We start from the raw sequence: 19,621 nt of genomic DNA on the forward strand, positions 1-19,621 counted from the left end.
CTATAGTCCCAGCTACTCGGGAGGCTGAGGCAGTAGGATCGCTTGAGCCCAGGAGCTTGAGGTTGCTGTGAGCTAGGATAACGCCACGGCACTCTAGCCTGGGCAAAAGAGTGAGTCTCTGTCTCAAAAAAAAAAAAGAGTAGAACAGATTTTTTTTAAATTCATATAATGGGATATAACGCTAAAAATGAAAGAATTACTCCTACATGCAATTTTGAGGAATCTCACAATGCTAAGCTTAAAAGAAATCAGACGCAAAAGAATATATAATGTACTTTTCCATTCACAAGCAGCCCTTGCTTTGCCCAGTTCTGTTATACAGATTTCAGTCACCACAGTTAATTAAATATTATAACACTAATCCCCCTACAAGATGGTTCAAATTTCAATTATCATGAGTATATCAGCCATGAGTAAACGCATGAAGTACGAACTTCGCTGCTAGTTCTTCAGTCAACAAATCACTACATGAATAATATGTGTACATCATGACCAATGATCAATTACAACACGTCTTTCAAAGTCTGCTGGTGACTTGTCACTGTGTGTCTGTTATTCAGTTTGAACAGGCAGCAAAACGTGTGGTTTTTGTTGCCTCCTTGTCTCCCAGTAATAAACCCATGTGACATTTTACAAAACTGAATAATCAAAAAGGAACTGACCAACAAAGATGAACATACAACCAAGAAACAAAACATAATGCTAGAAGTGAAATACAAGTTAAACATATATGGAGTTGAAGAAGAAACAGCTGACTGTGAGAATGTTCATGCTGCTGCCCTTCAAGAGACTCCAGATGTGCAGCTACAGGAGCGTAGGGAAGACAAACTTATTGACATAAATGACAAAAATGACTGTGACAAAAAGGATGAAGATGTTCCAGAGGAAGTGACACCAGCAACAAACTTTAAATTTGTAAAAGCACCCTTACAGCTATAATATTTCATGACAATGAAAACACAAAGAATAAAATGTTAGAAACTGATCCACACTTAGGCTGGGTGCGGTGGCTCACGCCTGTAATCCTAGCACTCTGGGAGGCCGAGGCAGGTGGATTGCTTGAGCTCAGGAGTTCGAGACCAGCCTGAGCAAGAGCAAGACCCCTGTCTCTACTATAAATAGAAAGAAATTAGCCAAACAACTAAAAATAGAAAAAATTAGCCAGGCACGGTGGCGCATGCCTGTAGTCCCAGTTACCTGGGAGGCTGAGGCAGGAGGACGGCTTGAGCCCGGGAGTTTGAAGTTGCTGTGAGCTAGGCTGACGCCACAGCACTCCAGCCCAGGCAAGAGAGTGAGAGAGACTCCGCCTCAAAAAAAAAGAAACTGATCCACACTTAGAATTGAGTATGACAATTCACCAGGGCATAAATAAGATGTTCACTCTGTATCTTAGGTTATGTGATGAAAAAAAGGCACGTGCTGTTCAGATTACTCTTAAATTTTTTTTCAAAGAAATAAAACTTTCTCAGTATTTCTAATGTTTTAAATTACACTGTACTAAATGAATAGTTTCTACCATTTTTTGATTCCCTATACATTTATAATTGATAGTAAATGTAATGTTTTGACAAAAAAATTTTAAAAGTCACAATAATTTTAATTTTTCCCATTAATTATTAAGATTGCTTTAGTCAGAATAATGATTACCTATGGAGAGGAAGAGGAAATTAATTGAGTAGGGGCATTAGGGAAGCTTCTGGGATGTAAGTATTATAATAATCTATTTCTTAACCTACATTGTGGTTATACTTAAAATTCAGTGAGCTGTACCTTGATTTGTATACCTTATGTATGTTTTACACTCTAATAATGTTTATTAAAAAGAAAGGTGTTTTTTATATCAATTAGAGTACAAAAAAAGAAAAACTAAAAAAAGGTGTTTATTTTCCTCTAGAAATGTGATATATAAAAATATAACTACCATTTAACATGAACTGGAATTTTTTAAGAAAGTGAAGAGAACTTTTATATATGAGAAAAGGATTTTCATTTTTAATATTTATTTTAAGGAAAAGCAAATTATACAATGAACTATTGTCTGAAAACCATAGCACAGCACTTCTTGCCAGACTCAAGAGAAGTCAGCCTTGGCCCAGCATGGTGGCTCACGCCTGTAATCCTAGCACTCTGGTAGGCCGAGACAGGAGGATCACCCAAGGTCAGGAGTTCAAGACCAGCCTGAGCAAGAGTGAGAACCCCGTCTCTACTAAAAACAGAAAGAAATTAGCTGGACAACTAAAAATATATAGAAAAAATTAGCCGGGCATGGTGGCGCATGCCTGTAGTCCCAGCTACTCGGGAGGCTGAGGCAGTAGGATCACTTGAGCCCAGGAGTTTTGAGGTTGCTGTGAGCTAGGCTGACACCACGGCACTCTAGCCCAGGCAACAGAGCAAGACTTTGTCGCCAAAAAAAAAAAAAAAAAAAAGAGAAGTCAGCCTTGTCAACATCAGCTGCCAACACAGTCAGGCCATCTTCCCAGAGGATCACTAAAAAAAATCACTGCAACACGATTAGACTCCTCCATCTTAGGATACTTTCTCGGCAAAGGCCAATCTTCGAATATGTCTAAACCAAGAAATCATCCAACTTATATTTTGCTGTTTTTTATTTTTTCCTTATTCAGAAAAATGCTATGCCTTAACACAGCAATTCTTAACTTTTAACATCATTTCCAAATTGAACATACTATGATTCTCTTTACCCAATCTGCAGGAAAAGCCAATGAATAGATAAAAATATAAAAGATATTTTTAAAACAATCCTTTATAGTAAAAGGTTAGTTTTAAAGATTTTCCTTCTCCCATAGTTTTCTTAAATCATTGGTGCCTACTACTACATCTACACAACTAAATGCTATCAAATGACTAATGAATAAGTAAATACAAAGTAATTATTAATAGAAAAATGTAAAGTCTTCCATTGCCAATGGGTAAACTGCTTGTATTTCTGTGCATTCACCCATGATTTTAATTGTATGCTACATATTTAACAGACATTTTTTCTACAAGTAAGACTTTTGACATATTATTTGTAAATATTTGTATTTCATAGAGTTCAAGTCAAAGATACCATTACTTCAACGTTCACCTCAATTTTTACTACTTCAACAAAACACTACTATTACATTCAAGAAATACTTCCACTTCCAAAATGGGAAACTGAATAATTTTAGAATTCCTGCTGAAAAAATTAGAAAAACTGGACAAAAAATGTTTTTAGCAATCTGTTCAAAGTCTTCAGAGAGCTAAGAGTTTATTGAGCTTTATATGAGACTTTAAGAATGCAGGAAAGAACTATGGAATCAATATGCAGAAGTAGGGAGCCCAGAGAGCTGGGCCTGTCTTTTTGGCTTTTCCCTTTCTATATCTGCCAATTTCAGAAGCAGCAGCTGAGAATATGGAAAGCTGAGAGATGATTTTGATGACTTCATAGGATTAGGATATAAAAATAGAGTACAGATCTTGCCAAGGAAGGAGGGTTAAAACCCAAAAAAAGCTACACGATAACAGCAGGGTGAACCAGAGATAGACTAGCCTGGCTTCATATGATCAATCCCTAAAGGTTTAGCAATCCATGGATTGCTAATGATCCTAACCCTCTGTTTGAAATACTCAGAGGTTTGTGTTTTCCTGACCATTATTTAAGATTCTTTAAAATTATTTCAGTTGTAAAACCCCATTTTTAACAAAAAACTATGTACTTAAAATCATAAGTGAAATAAATTTAAGCTAAATATTTTTAAATACAGAACTCGTTCCTTGAAGAACAAATTAAAACAAAGCAACATATAAATTGCTGAGTACTTAAAATGCAAAATATGAAACCTCTATAGATGTTTGCCAAAAAAATTAAACGGAAAAAATTGATAGAAAATATCACTTTATTCACACTATTTTCTCAAAAACAGTGTTAGTTCCCACACTCATAACTGTAAAATTCAATCAATATCAACAAGTATAATCTTCTTTGTACAAGTATCATCTTGATTTTACGAAAGAACTTTTTTTGTTTGTTTTAACCATGACCGTGAAGCATGCTAAATAGAGCAAGAGTACACTGGGGATTTGGGTACATTTTTAATGCTGTTCCATAAGTCACCAGGTAAAAACTTTCCACTGCAAGTAAGACAGTTCTACTTACCATGCAAAGAAAATTTATATCGAAAGCCTTCAATCTACAGGTTTCTAGCTATGTTGAAAATGAGATCAACATATATAATACATTCAGTACAATGAATTATAAGGCAAATTAAAAAGAGCCTTTGAAGAAATAAATAATACAACTAGAATGCTTATTTATGAAGCCTCAAAAAACACACATATTGACTGAACTGATGCTCTTTATTATCAAAATGTACACAGCTTGAGAGTAAGGACAGTGTCTTTGGCTATATCACAAACATTTCAGCTATAATGCCTGGCATATAACAAAGGCACAGTCATCTGGAGAAAGGAGAATGGAAAGAACTAACGCCCTGTAAGGCATGGTCTCTCAAAATGTGGTCCTTGGACAATCTGTACTAAAATTACCTTGGGTGCTGGTTTCAAAAGCAGATTTTTGAGGCTCACATTCTCCCACTAATACACATCCCCTAGGTAACTCCAGCCCCTTACACCAGTAAAACAGATAAGCTGTGATAGAACCCTTGGTTTCAGCAGATGTTCACTGGTTAAGAGAGTAAAATTCAATAAAGAGGAAAGAATATAAGGGAAGGGAAAAGGGAGAGAAAGCATTTTACTATTTATTCAGGACCTCATTTTTCTTTCCTTCACACATCTAAACATGCAAAATATTCCACACAAAATATGGCTACTTTTATTCTTGTCAACAGGAGCTTCAAAAAGGAATTAAGAGTTCAAGAATCATTTTGAAAAAGCAGCTTGATAACTAATAAGGCAAACTTAAGAATAAGTGAAGTATAACCTCCCAATATCTAGAAATGTGGAACCAAAAACCAGGGGAACTGTGACTTAAGCTAAGGGATTTTCCACATACCTTTATTCTATCTTAACCAAAAACCGAACAACCGTCTTGCAGCTTGAGTTGAGATTAGAAGTTTAGTAACCAAGTCCAGAGCTGTTTCCACAAAATGGTCTTTACAGTTAAAAGTATTCTAGTTACATACTAAGAGTTCTCCCAAATAGCAAATGTTAGGAGTAGAAATTTTATCTGTGTTACTCAGTTCAACCTCTAACACCTAAAACAGTACCTGCTCTTGAAGAAGATATGCCTAAATTGCTATAACAAAAATACCAAAAAATGTAATGACTCAAACACAAAAGAAATTTATCTAATGACCTCGAAAAAGTCTAGGCAAGGCATTCCAGGAAGGTGAGAGACTCTGCTCCGTGCAATCATCCATGGACCTAGGGTGATTACTGCTCTGCTACTTCAACATGTGGCTTCCAAGGTCACATGTTTAATGATATCATTCTATTCTGAGGCCTACCCTGCAACACAGAAAGGGGTAAATGTGCATGGAAGAACGCATGTGAAAGCAGAACTCCTGCTCATGTTCCACTGGAGATAAACTGGTCATCTGACCACACCTACATGCAAGGAAGGCTAGGAAATGTTGTGCCTAACAAGTATGGAGAGTAGGCAACAGTCTTTGCAAGCAGGATGTATTTCATTTCAATGAAAAATTTAGGATTCCAGATGAAGATGTCCAATAGGCAGGTGGATATACAGATCTAGAGTTCAGAGAAACCAAAGCCAAAGATACTGATTTTCAGTCATTAGCAGGCAGTACGGGTCAGTGTTTCTCAAACTTCAGTCTCCAGGCCCTCTCCATGACGATCATTCAGGGGGCTTGTTAAAAGTACAGATTCCAAGACTCCACTTACTGAATCAGAATCTCTTGAGATAAAGCCCCCAAATCTTCATTATTTTGTTGTTTTTTTCTTACAAAAATCTTCGTTTGTGACAAGCTTCTAAGTGATTCTTATGGACACAAGTTTTAGAAACATAAGCAAAGTGAATAGTTGCTGCCATGGATATAAAATTATCACAAATGAGAGAAGTGGACAAGAAAAGTCATTATTAACATGATCCTGTGGTTTCTGGACTTTTGTCACTTCATACTATTTACTAGACCAGTGGTTCTGAAGTCTAGCTTCACATCAGATTCAAATGACGCATTTTTAAAAAATACTGATATCCAGGCTCTACCCAAGACCAACTGAATCCAATCGCCAAGTGTGAGGTCCACGCATTAACTTTAAAAAAAAAAAAAAAAGCCTTCCACATAATTCAGAGTATAGCCAGGGTTGAGAACACCATATTAAACAAGCTGCTGTTACACTATAGGCTCTTCATTCCAGAGTTCCAGATTTTTACCCTATACAGATTGCAAACTCTGCTTTTAATTAGTTGTGAACACTGAAAAACCAAGAGATTTCACATTTAAAAATCTGGATTTCTGACTTCTTACGAAGCAGGCCATGATGGGCTTACATGCCCAAATAGCAAAGGTTGTGTGTGGTACCAAGTAGCAGCTGCTCCAATCTGGCATTTGTTTATGTTCCCTGACTGTCTACAGTAGGTATACAAGTTATCTACACTGATAGGAGCATTATCACTACAGATAAACAAATATGTTAACTATTTACCTGTAAATATTACAAGTACTTTACATGTAATATTTGTATATACTTATGCAACACAACACAGTAATATAAAATGATCTTGTAAAAGCTTTTACATCCTCAGCCTCTTCATGAACCAATCCCTCCAACTTCTTCCTTTAAGCGAAACCTGGCACTGGAATACAAATACTAACTTTCCTCAAGCTCTTGCGCATTAAATGCACATTGATGACCCCACCTCGAGGTCCTGAGGTATATGGGGCATAGGATTATTTTCCAAAACCTCCATCCCCTAGGTAAAGGGAGAAAAGACCCAATACACTCCTTATTAAAGTTCATGCCATCCTACCATACACATTACCCATATTACCAACCCCCTGGAAACTCCTCGTGTTCCCTAAAGACGTTAACACAATGACATAGTCTATACTGTTACCACACATCCTACCCCAAATCCTACCCACATCATGAGTGACTTTCAAAATTCATATGGATAATCTGTGCAACATTGTAGGTTCACAATTCCTTGAGCACTTCCTATCTTTTCCCAACACTTCAGCCACATACTTAAATCCTAAACCTTGCCATTCATTACCCGGAAGTGCTCTTTAGCCAAATTTTTATTCCAATATCACATCCTAATCACAATGTCTTACACTTCAGTTCTCTCACTCCTACAATAACTCTGCCTCTACTCACGGATGGCTTTAGTCTTCTGTATTTTCTAGCAATCCTTTAATCCCATCCTGGACTCACTCATCGCCCTTTCAACCTAAATTACAGTATTTGAACCACTCTATGAATATCAACAACTTTCTACCGCTGCAATTCTGATATATCATCTGAGCCAACCCAAAGCCTGAATTCATTCCAAAATCTTCACTGATAGAATTGGAGTGCCATTTCCTAGAGAGAAATTACCCAAGACTACAGATTGGTCCCACTACAGCTTCATGATCTCTAACTTTCCCTGTGCCTTCAATTCCACTCAGTAATATTTGTACTTATCACTGATGAGCTCAATCTCCCATTTACCTTGGCAATGATTTGTTATCTTAATTATTCTCCCAAAGTCCTCTAACCTAGCACCAAACCCTTCACTGTCATTGACCTCATCACATCAGATTCACATCAGATTCAAATGATGCATTTTAAAAAATACTGATACCAAAAAAAAAAGTACTGATACCACCCAGGCTCTACCCAACGGATCTCCAAGTGTGAGGTCCACGCATTAGCTTTAAAAAAAAAAAAAAAAACGCCATCCACATAATTCAGACTATAGCCAGGGTTGGGAACCACCATATTAGACAAGCTGCTGTTATATTATAGGCTCCTCATCCCAGATTCCCAGATTTTAACCCTATACCAGATTGCAAATTCTGCTTTTAATTAGTTATAAACACTGAAAAACCAAGTGAAAAAGGTAACAGTCATCAAGCATGACCTGCCTCAACTGCCAGCCCAGATTTATCTTCATCTGTACTCACCCCTAATTTCATCTTTCTTTTCTTGGTATATGATTTCTCCCTGTTAAAAGTTAACCGTCCAATCAGTGGTCTTCATCCTGGTTCTACTTTGATCTTGCTTCATCGCTTATCTCTTTTCTGCCTTGTATTTTCAACCTCTCTTTCCCTTTCACTTATAAATATGCTCAAGTCACTGATCATCTAAAAAAAGTGAACAAAAATAATTCCCTTTAGCTAGCATCCTTCTCCAGCTAGCAAAATTCTCCAATTTCCTTCTCAAATATTTTTTTTTTTTGAGACAGAGTCTCACTCTGTTGCCCTGGCTAGAGTGAGTGCAGTGGCATTAGCCTAGCTCACAGCAACCTCTAACTCCTGGGCTCAAGCAATCCTACTGCCTCAGCCTCCCAGAGTGCTAGGATTACAGGCGTGAGCCACCACGCCCAGCCTTCAAATATATTTTAACAAGTTATCCACCCATGTTGAATCTACCCTGGTCATCTTGTTCATTCTTATACAACCAAACCCAATATATATTTGAATCTTTTTATTACTAGAATACTCAGTTGCATTAGACACTGGTGACCCTTAATACTGTTCAAAAAGTTTTCTACCGCTTCCATAAAGGTGTTGTCCAGGGTTCTGAATTTAGTTCATTGCTCTTGTCTAACTGTATCTTCTCCTTGGATAATCTCACTTTTGAATACAGATCCTCTCTCGAAACCATTCCTCCTATATTGCCAATTTTAGATAATGGTATTATTATATACACAGTAAACAAAACCAAAAATACAGATTATTTCTCTCTTCCTTCTTTCCACATCCAACCACCATATCTTGCTGTTTTACTTCCTAAGCATTTATCAAATTTAACCTTTTTTCTCCATCCCAACTCCCCTTCTCCAATTCAGATATTCATAATTTCTTGCTCTATCTCCAGTAGCATCATTATTATTATTATTATTATTATTATTATTATTGTTATTATTATTTGTAGAGACAAGCTCTCACTGTGTTGCTTAGGGTGGTCTCAAACTCCCGGCCTCAAGCAATCCTCCCACTTCAGCCTCCCAAAGTGCTTGGATTATAGGTGTGAGCCACCACACCTGGCCTCCAGTGCCATCTTTAAAAGTCATCCTCAAAAAAAAAAAAAAAAAAAGTCATCCTCTACACTGAAGACAAAATAAACTACAATCTGATAGGGTTATCTTAACCCTCCTCTCCCTACCAGGTCAATATTTCTCAATAGCTCCCATTGCTAATGGAATAAAAACCAGACTTCTTAGTTATAATTTAACCCACAATTCCCTGGCTCATGCATCATCTGTTAATACCTCTACAGATTACGTTTTATACAGCTGTGCTTATGCTATTCTCTTTGCAGGAATATGCTCCCCGTTACTCTACTCTTCTGGTTAACTATTACTTTACTTTTTCCTTCAAGTTCTGTTCATATTATCGGCTCCTACAGCAAACTTTTTCTAGAACCCTAGCACATGTTAAGGACTTATCTTCCTATATAGCACCTTATACAACTTTAGCATGTATCCTATTATGTTATCTACCTGTGCATTTATTTTACTCACTACATGGTAAGCTAGTGATATAAGCACAGTGCCCTACACACTCAATATTTGCACCACTGAACCAAAGATGACATTTTTAGCATTATTCTCTGTCAAATAGTATATTGCCTAAGAAAATAAAAATTGCTTTAATAAAATTAAAAATAAAATCTACTCTATTTTTAAAAATTCACTAAGTATGAAAACAGTGAACTACTTAATCAAAAATTTCCGTATATGCCGGGCACAGTGGCTCACGCCTGTAATCCTAGCACTCTGGGAGGCCGAGGTGGGCGGATTGTTTGAGCTCAGGAGTTCGAAGCCAGCCTGAGCAAGAGCGAGACCCCATCTCTACTAAAAATAGAAAGAAATGAATCAGACAACTAAAAATATATAGAAAAAAAAAATTAGCCAGGCATGGTGGCACATGCCTGTAGTCCCAGCTACGCGGGAGGCTGAGACAGTAGGATCCCTTGAGCCCACGTGTTTGAGGTTGCTGTGAGCTAGGCTGATGCCACGGCACCCCAGCCTGGGCAAAAGAGTGAGACTCTGTCTCAAAAAAAAAAAAAAAAAAAAAAAAATTTCCGTATATGAATATAGAAAAATACCCTGGCATTTAAAAATAAAGTATACTGGCCACGTGCTGACACTCTTTTTCCATATTTTTAAACATTATACAACACTTTACATCACTTCCATCCTAAGGTTTATTATAAGATCTCAAACTACAGGGGAAAAAATAACTCTGTTAAAAACAACCTCATTCTGTCTATGTCAATAATCCTTGGTAAAATAGGACATGTTCCTTTAATACAAAATGAAATAAATCCTAATATATTTTGAATTTCATCTATAAGTATGTCTTGAACAAATAGATATAATCATTGTATAAATACAGAACCAAGATGAGCAGGTGACAACACACTTGAAATGCCAATAAATTTATCAGGCATGTGGCTGTATTAAACATCAACATGGTAACTTTCAGAGCAGAGGGAACAGAAAACTTATTATATTCTCTTTTCTTCTGTTAGCTGTCATTTAATCCACTTGCTTCCAATGATTCCACATTTCCATTAGTAAAACATATTTAAATATGAACCACTAATACACATATACTAGATTTATAAAGTATATGATGTTCTATTTAACACGAGACACATAAAACAAAGTAAAAAATGGCCAGGTGTGGTGGCTCACACTTATAAGCCCAGCATTTGAGGAGGCCAAAGTGGGAGGATCATTTGAGGCCAGGAGTCCAAGACCAGCCTGGGCAACATAGCAAGGGAAAAAAAATTGACAAAATTAGCTAAATTATAAACATAAAATTCCACTGCCAGTAATAGGTCTGTGGAAGACAGTGTGAAAGCAAGGTGGCCCCGTAGCAGCAGCCAGTGGTGGCAAGCTGCAAAAAAGAAAGATGCTGGAGAGAACAAGAAGGAAGACCCACAGGGTGAGAAGAATAACTATATTCAGGGGTATGAAAAAATATACTGATGATACTGATGTCAGATCTGGGATTCTATTGATTCTATTAATACATTGCTATAGCTTTATAATTTTGGATATATGGTATCTTGAGTCTTCACATCTTTTTCAAGATTACTTTTGTCATTTAGCCCTTTACTCTTGCATATTAATTTTAGAATCAGCTTGTCAATTTCCATGCAAAAAAAAAATCATGCATTTTTTACTATATTAAACCATATTGAATTTACACCTTCATTTGAAGAGAGCTGACATCTTTATGATACTGACTCTTCCTAGCCAAGGATATCCTATGTTGCTCTTTTTATTCAGATCTTCTTTTATGTCCTTTAGAGATGATGTGTAATTTCCTTATATCGGTCTCGTACACTTGTGATAGATTTATTCCTATTATTCATTATGGTTTTTTGCTATATTTAAATGAAATTTTCCAATTTATGCTGACAGTTGATTTTACTACAGTGAACCTTGCTATTTCCTAATAGTTCTAACAGTCTGTAGACTTTCTTAGATTTTCTGCATAGATAATTACATCATCTTTAAATAGTTTTGTTTTTTCATTCAAACCCTACATCTTTATTTTTCTTGTCTTACTGTGGGGGCTGAGATCTCCATTACCATCCTGAGTAGAAGCAGTGACAGCAGGTGTCACTTTGTTCTGATTTTAAAGCAAATAATTCAGGATGATAAATGTCCATTTATCAGGTCAAAGAAATTCTCTTCCATTCCCAGGTGGCTATCAGTTTTTATAACTACTTAGTACTGAATTTTATCAAAGCATTTTTTTCAGCAGCTATTCTCTCTATTGTTTCTTTTGGGAGAGAGAGAGTCTGCCATGGGTTCTGAATGTCCCTGCATATACTTACTATATATGCCAAATTGCAAGACTATCTAACTATCCACCAGTAAATACTGAACAGTATCAGTAGCTGGTTATAAAGACAAATAGGTCAAGGTGACCAGAGTGTAGCTACTGTATGGCTTCTTGCTCCCAAGGAAAGAAGGACTGGCTTGCTTCCTGCTTGCTACAAAAGGTACTGAGCTCTCAACTCTGGGTTCCTTAGCTGCAGTGTGTCCCATTGTGTACATGGCCACCAGCCCTGCCTATCACATCGCCCTGTGGGATTTGAGGACAGGCCTGCACTACAGTGCTGATGCCCCTGCTGACTGCTGTGCTGTGAATAAACTGTCTTGCTCTGACCCACTGAATCTTGTTGTCTACTCTTGGCACCTATGGAGTTGTGGCAGTTGAATCCTTGACACGTTCTATGAGATTGCAATTCGATTCCCTGACAGTTCATAAGAGATCTTTAAAAGGTTCCTTTTACAACTTCCAACACCACCACTGTGATATCAAACAAACAAAACAAATAAAATCGATCAGCCTCGTTAAATGTGTTCATCACTTCCCCCCTCTGCCCCACCACAACTATTCTACCAGATGCTTTCTATAAGTAACCAAAACTAACAATGATTGAGGCCCTTCCAAAATGTGTTTTACCAACAGAACTTTATTAATCAAAATAAAGCAACTGAGACAATGCTTTATGATAGCAGACACTTAGTAAGGACTCAAATATTTTCAGAAGAGTATTTATGAAAATAATTTCTAATTAAGCAAACTGATCTAATTTATAATTAAGCAAACCTCATAATCCATACCACGTATTAAGAATAACTTAACAATTAATTTGTAAGAATATATCTATAGTTCAAATATTATGAACTATATATTCTTATCAATTACAAAATGCCAACAGATGTAGAACACTAGTTATCAGTGCTGTTCTATTATGTAGTCACAAAAAGAATACAATGCTTGTTGCTTTCAAAATTTTAAATCCTAATAAAATATTTTGTCTATGTGCCTTGAGGTTAGATTTCAATAGCAGACACCTCAGTGAGTCAAGTATCAAATACTTATGTCATTATTTTGATCTTTTTACCTGTATTCAGGCTGTCGGCTTGCAGAATGATCATCTCTTCCCCATCTATAACCAGATTCATCCTGTAACATAAAAAAGCTACTTAGGTATTTGTTTACATTATTTTGGGCAAGTAGGATACATCTAACAATACTACTGGAAACTAGTATGCTACGAGGGCAAAAATACTTTTCTAAATTTCCCTAAGCTTCAAAGGCATAAAGAGGTAAAAAGATAACAGCAAGTCATCCATTTCAACAACTAAAATAATAGACTGAGAACCTGTGGTACCATTTATTGTTACCAAAATGCTTAAATTATTTCTTTGGTAGACTCAAACTGCCTAATTGCCAAAGATACATATACTAACATCACAACACTTAAGGGCTGTTTGAAGATAAAGGCTAAATTTAATCAAGCACGCATTCCTCAACCTTTCATTTTACTTTTCTCTCTGTCAAGTTTTCTCATCAATTTTCAGATTCAAGCCCAATCAAAAACTTGCCACTTTTCCATTTTTCTTGCTCAGGTTTTCTTTCCTCACCTTATCTCCCATTGAAAACCAAAACTGGAAATAATGTAATAAACTGTCACTTAGCCATAAGCTATATTATAGTACTAATATAAAGTTAGCAAATTTAGAGCACTACATTTAAAATTAATCAAAGGAAGCATATTTTGTCATCCAAGACAGACAGACATATTTGCATAAAGGAACCACAGAGCAACCCACACCCAATTACTTTAAAATTATACATAGAGCAGTATGACATGCAAATTACTTATAATCAGAAAAAAATGATTCTGCTAAAGTAAATATTATGTTCATCTTCCTCTTTAGTATCACATAACCTATACTTATATAAATAAAATGTATTCATCATTTTCCTTTTCAACATTAAATATAAACAAAAGGAAATTAAAAGTTCAATAGCAATAATAATGTTGGATCAAATAATTTGTTTGCTTTATATAACTGAATTCTAGATAAGAATTAGTGTCATGAGAGTCCTAAGGATCACTGTTTGTTTGAAGGGAATTTAAAGAAAAAATGTTGTATGAAGATAGCAATCTTTTACTTCATAGAGTATGAAGACAAACACAATTGGTAACAATAATAGAAAAAAACTATTGTTGAAGCACTACTATGCTACAAGTTTTTGGGAAAAATCATGTTCATGAGGTTTCAAATACAAACTGGTCCAATGAATATAAAACTCCCAGCCACACAGGGTTTTCATAAAAAGGGATAACAAATGTCTATGCTAAGACCGAATAGTTTCTCATCTGATGGCAAAATCCAGTATTTCTAGAATAAACATAACACATAGTATATACTTTTCAATACCCAACCCCTCTTCCTAAAGGAACAGCATGATATTTCAAAACTGAATAAAATAAAAATCAATTCTATGAGAAGGAACCAGTAACACCCCAAACTTTAGAAACAAACACGAGAAAAAACTGAGTAGTCTCATCACCACTTTGGAACTGTTAAGGGTGACTACGATCTAGTAGTAAGAGAACTGGACTCCCACACATACCCACCCTGAGTAAATCACCTTACCTCCATTTCTTTACAGATAAAGCATGGAAACTAATTCCAACGGCCAATGTGAGCTCAAATTTTATTACAAACAGTGTTTGAATATGTATTATTAATTACCATATCATATAGTAGGTAAAGGGAAAAAGTAAAAGGTAGGAAAACAGTCTAGCAGAGGAATGTTGTAAATATGCAAACTAGGACAGAGGAAGTACATCAAGGAACAGTTTCAATCCAATTCAATGACAGATTACTGCAACATTAAATACATATGTCTACATTATTAAGAATGACCAAGAGATACAAATTATAATAGTAATAGTAATAATAATAGCTAACATTTAAAAAGTGCTTACTATATGACAATGTTTTGAGTGCTTTCTAATCTGAATTATTATAGTAAACAGACTTTGATAACAAGTATAACAAAAATGAGACTATCAGCAACTTTAACCTAACTTCACCCACAGCATTTCGTCATGATGAAAATAAAGAAATTTTAAGTGAGTACATCCATTCTGAGATGGTAACCACCACTCATCACTTATTAAGTACCAAAGCAATAGATTACCTTTATGTGGTTCTGCAAATCTCTGCTACTTTAGGGGATAAGAAAGCAGGATAGTTGGAATTAACTTCATTTAAATAGAGCTAACCAGACTGCTTACCCACTTTGTCCAGCACCCCAAAATCCTTGACTACTAGTTCCCATTTGACAGCTCTAACAGGCAATTCAACAGAGCATCAAGCAGCAAGTGTTTACTCAACTGCTTTCATGGCCGTCACATAATTTTTTTAAATTATTAATACATGAATTTTAAACTTATAAGAAATAACAATTAGTACATGGGGGAAATTTACATACTCCTCTGTGAGGTGGACCACTTCTTCGATCATGAGAAAAACTGCGGCCCTCGTCATATTCTCGGTAATCAACATGACTGTCATATCTATTGTAGCTTCCTTCACCAGGTCTGTCTAGCAGTGGTGGTTTCTTTGGCACAATATTAACTACTCTATGGTAGCCATCCTAAAACAGACAAAAAGAAATATATAAAAATCACTAACTTCTCTATTTGGTTTTGGAAAGATTTTTAAAAAGCACAGGAGTTCTTATCCTTAATTAAATAGGATAGATGTATAAACAAAAATGCATTAATGAAATAACATGAATATAACTAATAGTAAGGTATTCACATGGATTAAAGGAAATCAAATTGTTAAATGAAGAAAGCCAGGTGTTTAAAATAACATGCAACAATGCAAAAACCAATCATAACTAAAAAAAAAAACAATACAATATTATCATTTTAATATAAAATAAACTTAAGACAGTAAGAATGTTACAGTAGCTTTATCCCTAATTGCCTAAGAATTTTAGAAATAAAATTATGTAAGATAGCACACGTATTTGGTCTACTGTGTTTGAACTATACTATTTAAAAGAAATACAATAATTTTACACATAAGCAACAGCAAACAGGGAGATGATACTGAGCTAGAAAGACCAAAACAAAACATTTTGCTATTTTTCCAGCAGCACTGGAGAGGGCAGAGCCTTTGCTAAGTTTTAGAGGTTTCAATGCAAAATAAAAGCTGACATAAAATATGAACTAATTTTCAAAGTACTGTAATATGTTGTTAAGGTTTTAACGTTTTAACAATTGAGTGGATTTTTTCTGGGACTTGGGTAATTGGACGCCAGGGAGAACATCTGTCTTAGGTTAGTAACTGCTGTGAAATAACAAAAAATAACAGTAAGAAGTAGAGAGCTGACAAAACATGTATCTGTAAATAATGCGGTCTTGAGCATTCATGGTACATCTATCAATATTAAATGAGATACATGTTAAAGAAATTTGGAAGCTTGGTGTAAGATGTGATCAATGTAAGTTAACAGATTTAAAAAAAACAAAAAACTTGCAAAACATAAAGGCCGACATTCAGGGCTGGTTACTTTACCAAGCCTATAAAATGAGATTAATACTAATACCTACCTCATGGAGTTTTAAGGACTAAATAAGAAACGGAACATAAAGTGTTGCATAGTGCCCGGTACACACTAAGTGCTCAAAAAAATGAGTGCTATATTGATTTCTATCTTTGCAAATCTATGAAAAAACACTAAATACCTCAAATTGTTTCCTTAAATTACTTCTTAGCATTAATGACCACAACCATTCAACTGTTATTAAATTCCTATACAGCATTCAAATTTCTCAATGGGTAGGATATTTGTCAGTGGATCAAGAAAAAATAAAATTAATCGGTTGTATCTATTTGAGAGCTAAAAAGATCCAACTAATTTTTTCCCATGGGGATCTAAGGTGTTTCCCGCTTCAGTATGTTAAATATTAAATTTCAAGATATAGTCTATGTTTATATAAAATATGGTACAGAAGTTAATATACTCTTTCTTCTAAAAACTACCTTTCACAGAGATTCAACCAAATCTAAGCAAGTACTGAGCTGCTAAAAAAAAAAAAAAACTTGGAATTAAAGCAAAATTAGCAACACTACAATTTATAGCATTTCTAATTCAAAATTTCTTTGTCATAAAATTAGAATGACTGACTTCTGCAATTCCAAGAAACCATAAAAATCCATTCCACAATATCCTTAATTGTTTGTTGGTATATGCATATTTGGAGGGACGGTAGGGTGGGTATGCATACCTAAACACTTCTATGAATAGAGACCTTATTACTTTACAAAGCGGCCTGTTCCTTTGTTCAATTTGCTCCAGTAACTAGAAGTTATTTCAGGATCGTAAACGTATACAGTAAAACTTCCGAAGAAGTAAAAGTCAAATCACATTTAGATATCTATTTTTAAAATTGCTTTACCAACTAATAACAAATGAAAACAATCGTTTTAAAAGTTCTTTAGTCAGCAAAAGAAAAAAAAAATGCCCAATGACAGCTCTTGTACCTGACAATGAAGATCAAATTAGTATTTCCTTTACATTTTGAGAAAGTGTTCAAATATAAATATATTATACTACCTCTGCTCTGTAGATGCCTAATCTTAAAACTCCCTAGCTATATGAAAAGATTTAAGGAAACAAAGATGACTGTAGAAGTCTGTAACAAAGCAAGACTGTATTTTCAAACAGTTCATGTGTTACCCAGATATATACCATTCAAGGATTTCTCTTTCTTCCCAACAAAATCCATGATGAGTGGCAAAGATTTCAGCATTTCCCTTTCAAAAGTTTATGTTTTAAGAAAGTTCAAGCAGTGTTTTATATTACCTACATTGCCAGGCCTAAATGGAAGAACCATCACTGTTTGCAATTCTTACAGAAATCTTACATTAAGCTGTAAACATGTAATTTTCCTTTCTAAATGTACGTAAGTACACAGGTTTAAGATACTGATACGTCTGGAACCTCCATTTTAGAAAGATCTCGGCAGAAAAACAAGCTGATTAAAAAAGGGGCAACGGGGCAAAGGGGCAAACGTTTCTCCGAAGATGACACAAAAATGGCCAATGGGTATACGAATAGGTGCTGGACATCACTAATCATAAGGGAAATGCAAATTAAACCCACTATATCACCCCACCCCCTGAAGGACAGCTAATATCATAGATCATAGATCAAAAAGACAAGAAATAAATGTTGGTGAGGGTGTGAAGGAAAGAGAACCCTAGTATACTGTTTTGGGGCATGTAGATTGGTACAGCCCTTATGAAAAACAGTATGAAGGTTTCCAAAGAAATTAAAAATAGAACTACCATAGGCAATCCCTCTTCTGGGTACCCTGTCTACTCAAAGGAGATGAAATCACCATCTAGGAAAGATATCTGCACTCCCATATTCATTGAAGCATTATTGACAATAGCCAACATATGAAAACAACCTAAATGCCCATCAACAAACAAATGGATAACGTGGTATGTAAATATACAATGAAATATTATTCGGCTTTTTAAAAAGGAGATCCTGCCATTTGTCACAACATGGATGGATCTGGAGGGCATTATTCTAAGTGAAATAAGCCAGACACAAACAGAAAAATATTACATGATCTCAATTATATGTGAAATTAAAAAAAAACAAAAAAAACTAAAATACAGAGCGAATGAAACAGTGGTTACCACAGTAGGGGGATGGAGAGAAGAAATAGGGAGATGTAGTCCAAAGTATACAAAATAGCAGATATGTAGGATGAACAAGTTTAGAGAGCTAATGTACAACATGAGGACCAAAGTTAATAAAACTGTGTTGTATTAGAAATTTTTGTTAAATAAGATTTTAGCTGCTTTTATCACACAAAAAAGTAACTATGTGAGATGCCGGATGTGTTAATCTCCTTCACTATAGCAACCTCTGTACTAGCAATATATACTTATGTATCATATGTATCCCATAACATCATGTTGTAAACCTCAAATATACACAATAAAATTTATTTTACAAATAAATAAGCAAATAAAAATGTTAAAATGGAAGGAAAAAAAGAAATATCTTGGAAAACAATGACACCATTATATATAAACCAGAAAGAAAAATTATGACTTATAAAGAGTATCTTAAAAGGTTAAGGATAACAGGTTCATTTATAGTTAACTAGAAAACAAAGTTGCAACATTATTTCAAATGAAGACATTTCAAATCTTGAGTTTAGATAGAAAATTTCAATTTACCTCATTATATCAATCTTCAGTTCTTCTGTTCATTATATCTACATATTAATGTATATGTACATGTTAATTAATGATTAAATAAATATCCCTATTAGTTAAAAAGATCAGAATTTTCTGTAGATGTTACTAGATAGAATTCCCAAAAAATATGCATAGAACTTACTGGACTTGCTCCTCTAAATTTAGTATCAATGGTATGATCAATCAAACCAAAACCAAAAAGTTTATGTAGCTTATTTAAAAGTCTATTTTACGGCTGGACACGGTGACTCACGCCTGTAATCCTAGCACTCTGGGAGGCTGAGGCAGGCGGATTGTTTGAGCTCAGGAGTTCGAAACCAGCCTGAGCAAGAGCGAGACCCCGTCTCTACTAAAAATAGAAAGAAATTAATT

The 19,621-nt window shown here is 35.2% G+C and overlaps 1 protein-coding gene across 4 annotated transcripts in view; it reads right to left on the bottom strand.

The window, feature by feature from the left end:
- The window catches only part of PPHLN1 (periphilin 1), a 130,720-nt gene that overhangs the window by 86,716 nt on the left and 24,383 nt on the right, over positions 1-19,621 (bottom strand). For 2 of the 4 annotated variants that reach the window (XM_012638463.1, XM_012638462.1), the window contains exons 3-4: positions 15,444-15,608; positions 13,054-13,115 (exon numbers count right to left, since the gene is read on the bottom strand). In XM_012638463.1, the coding sequence (XP_012493917.1) occupies positions 13,054-13,115; positions 15,444-15,608 (227 nt within the window). The remainder of the gene's footprint in view (positions 1-13,053; positions 13,116-15,443; positions 15,609-19,621) is intronic. The other 2 variants (XM_012638464.1, XM_012638465.1) reach the window with 1 other exon arrangement.

Source organism: Propithecus coquereli, unplaced genomic scaffold, assembly GCF_000956105.1.
Source record: "Propithecus coquereli isolate 6110/MARCELLA unplaced genomic scaffold, Pcoq_1.0 Scaffold13, whole genome shotgun sequence".
NCBI lineage: Eukaryota > Metazoa > Chordata > Mammalia > Primates > Indriidae > Propithecus > Propithecus coquereli.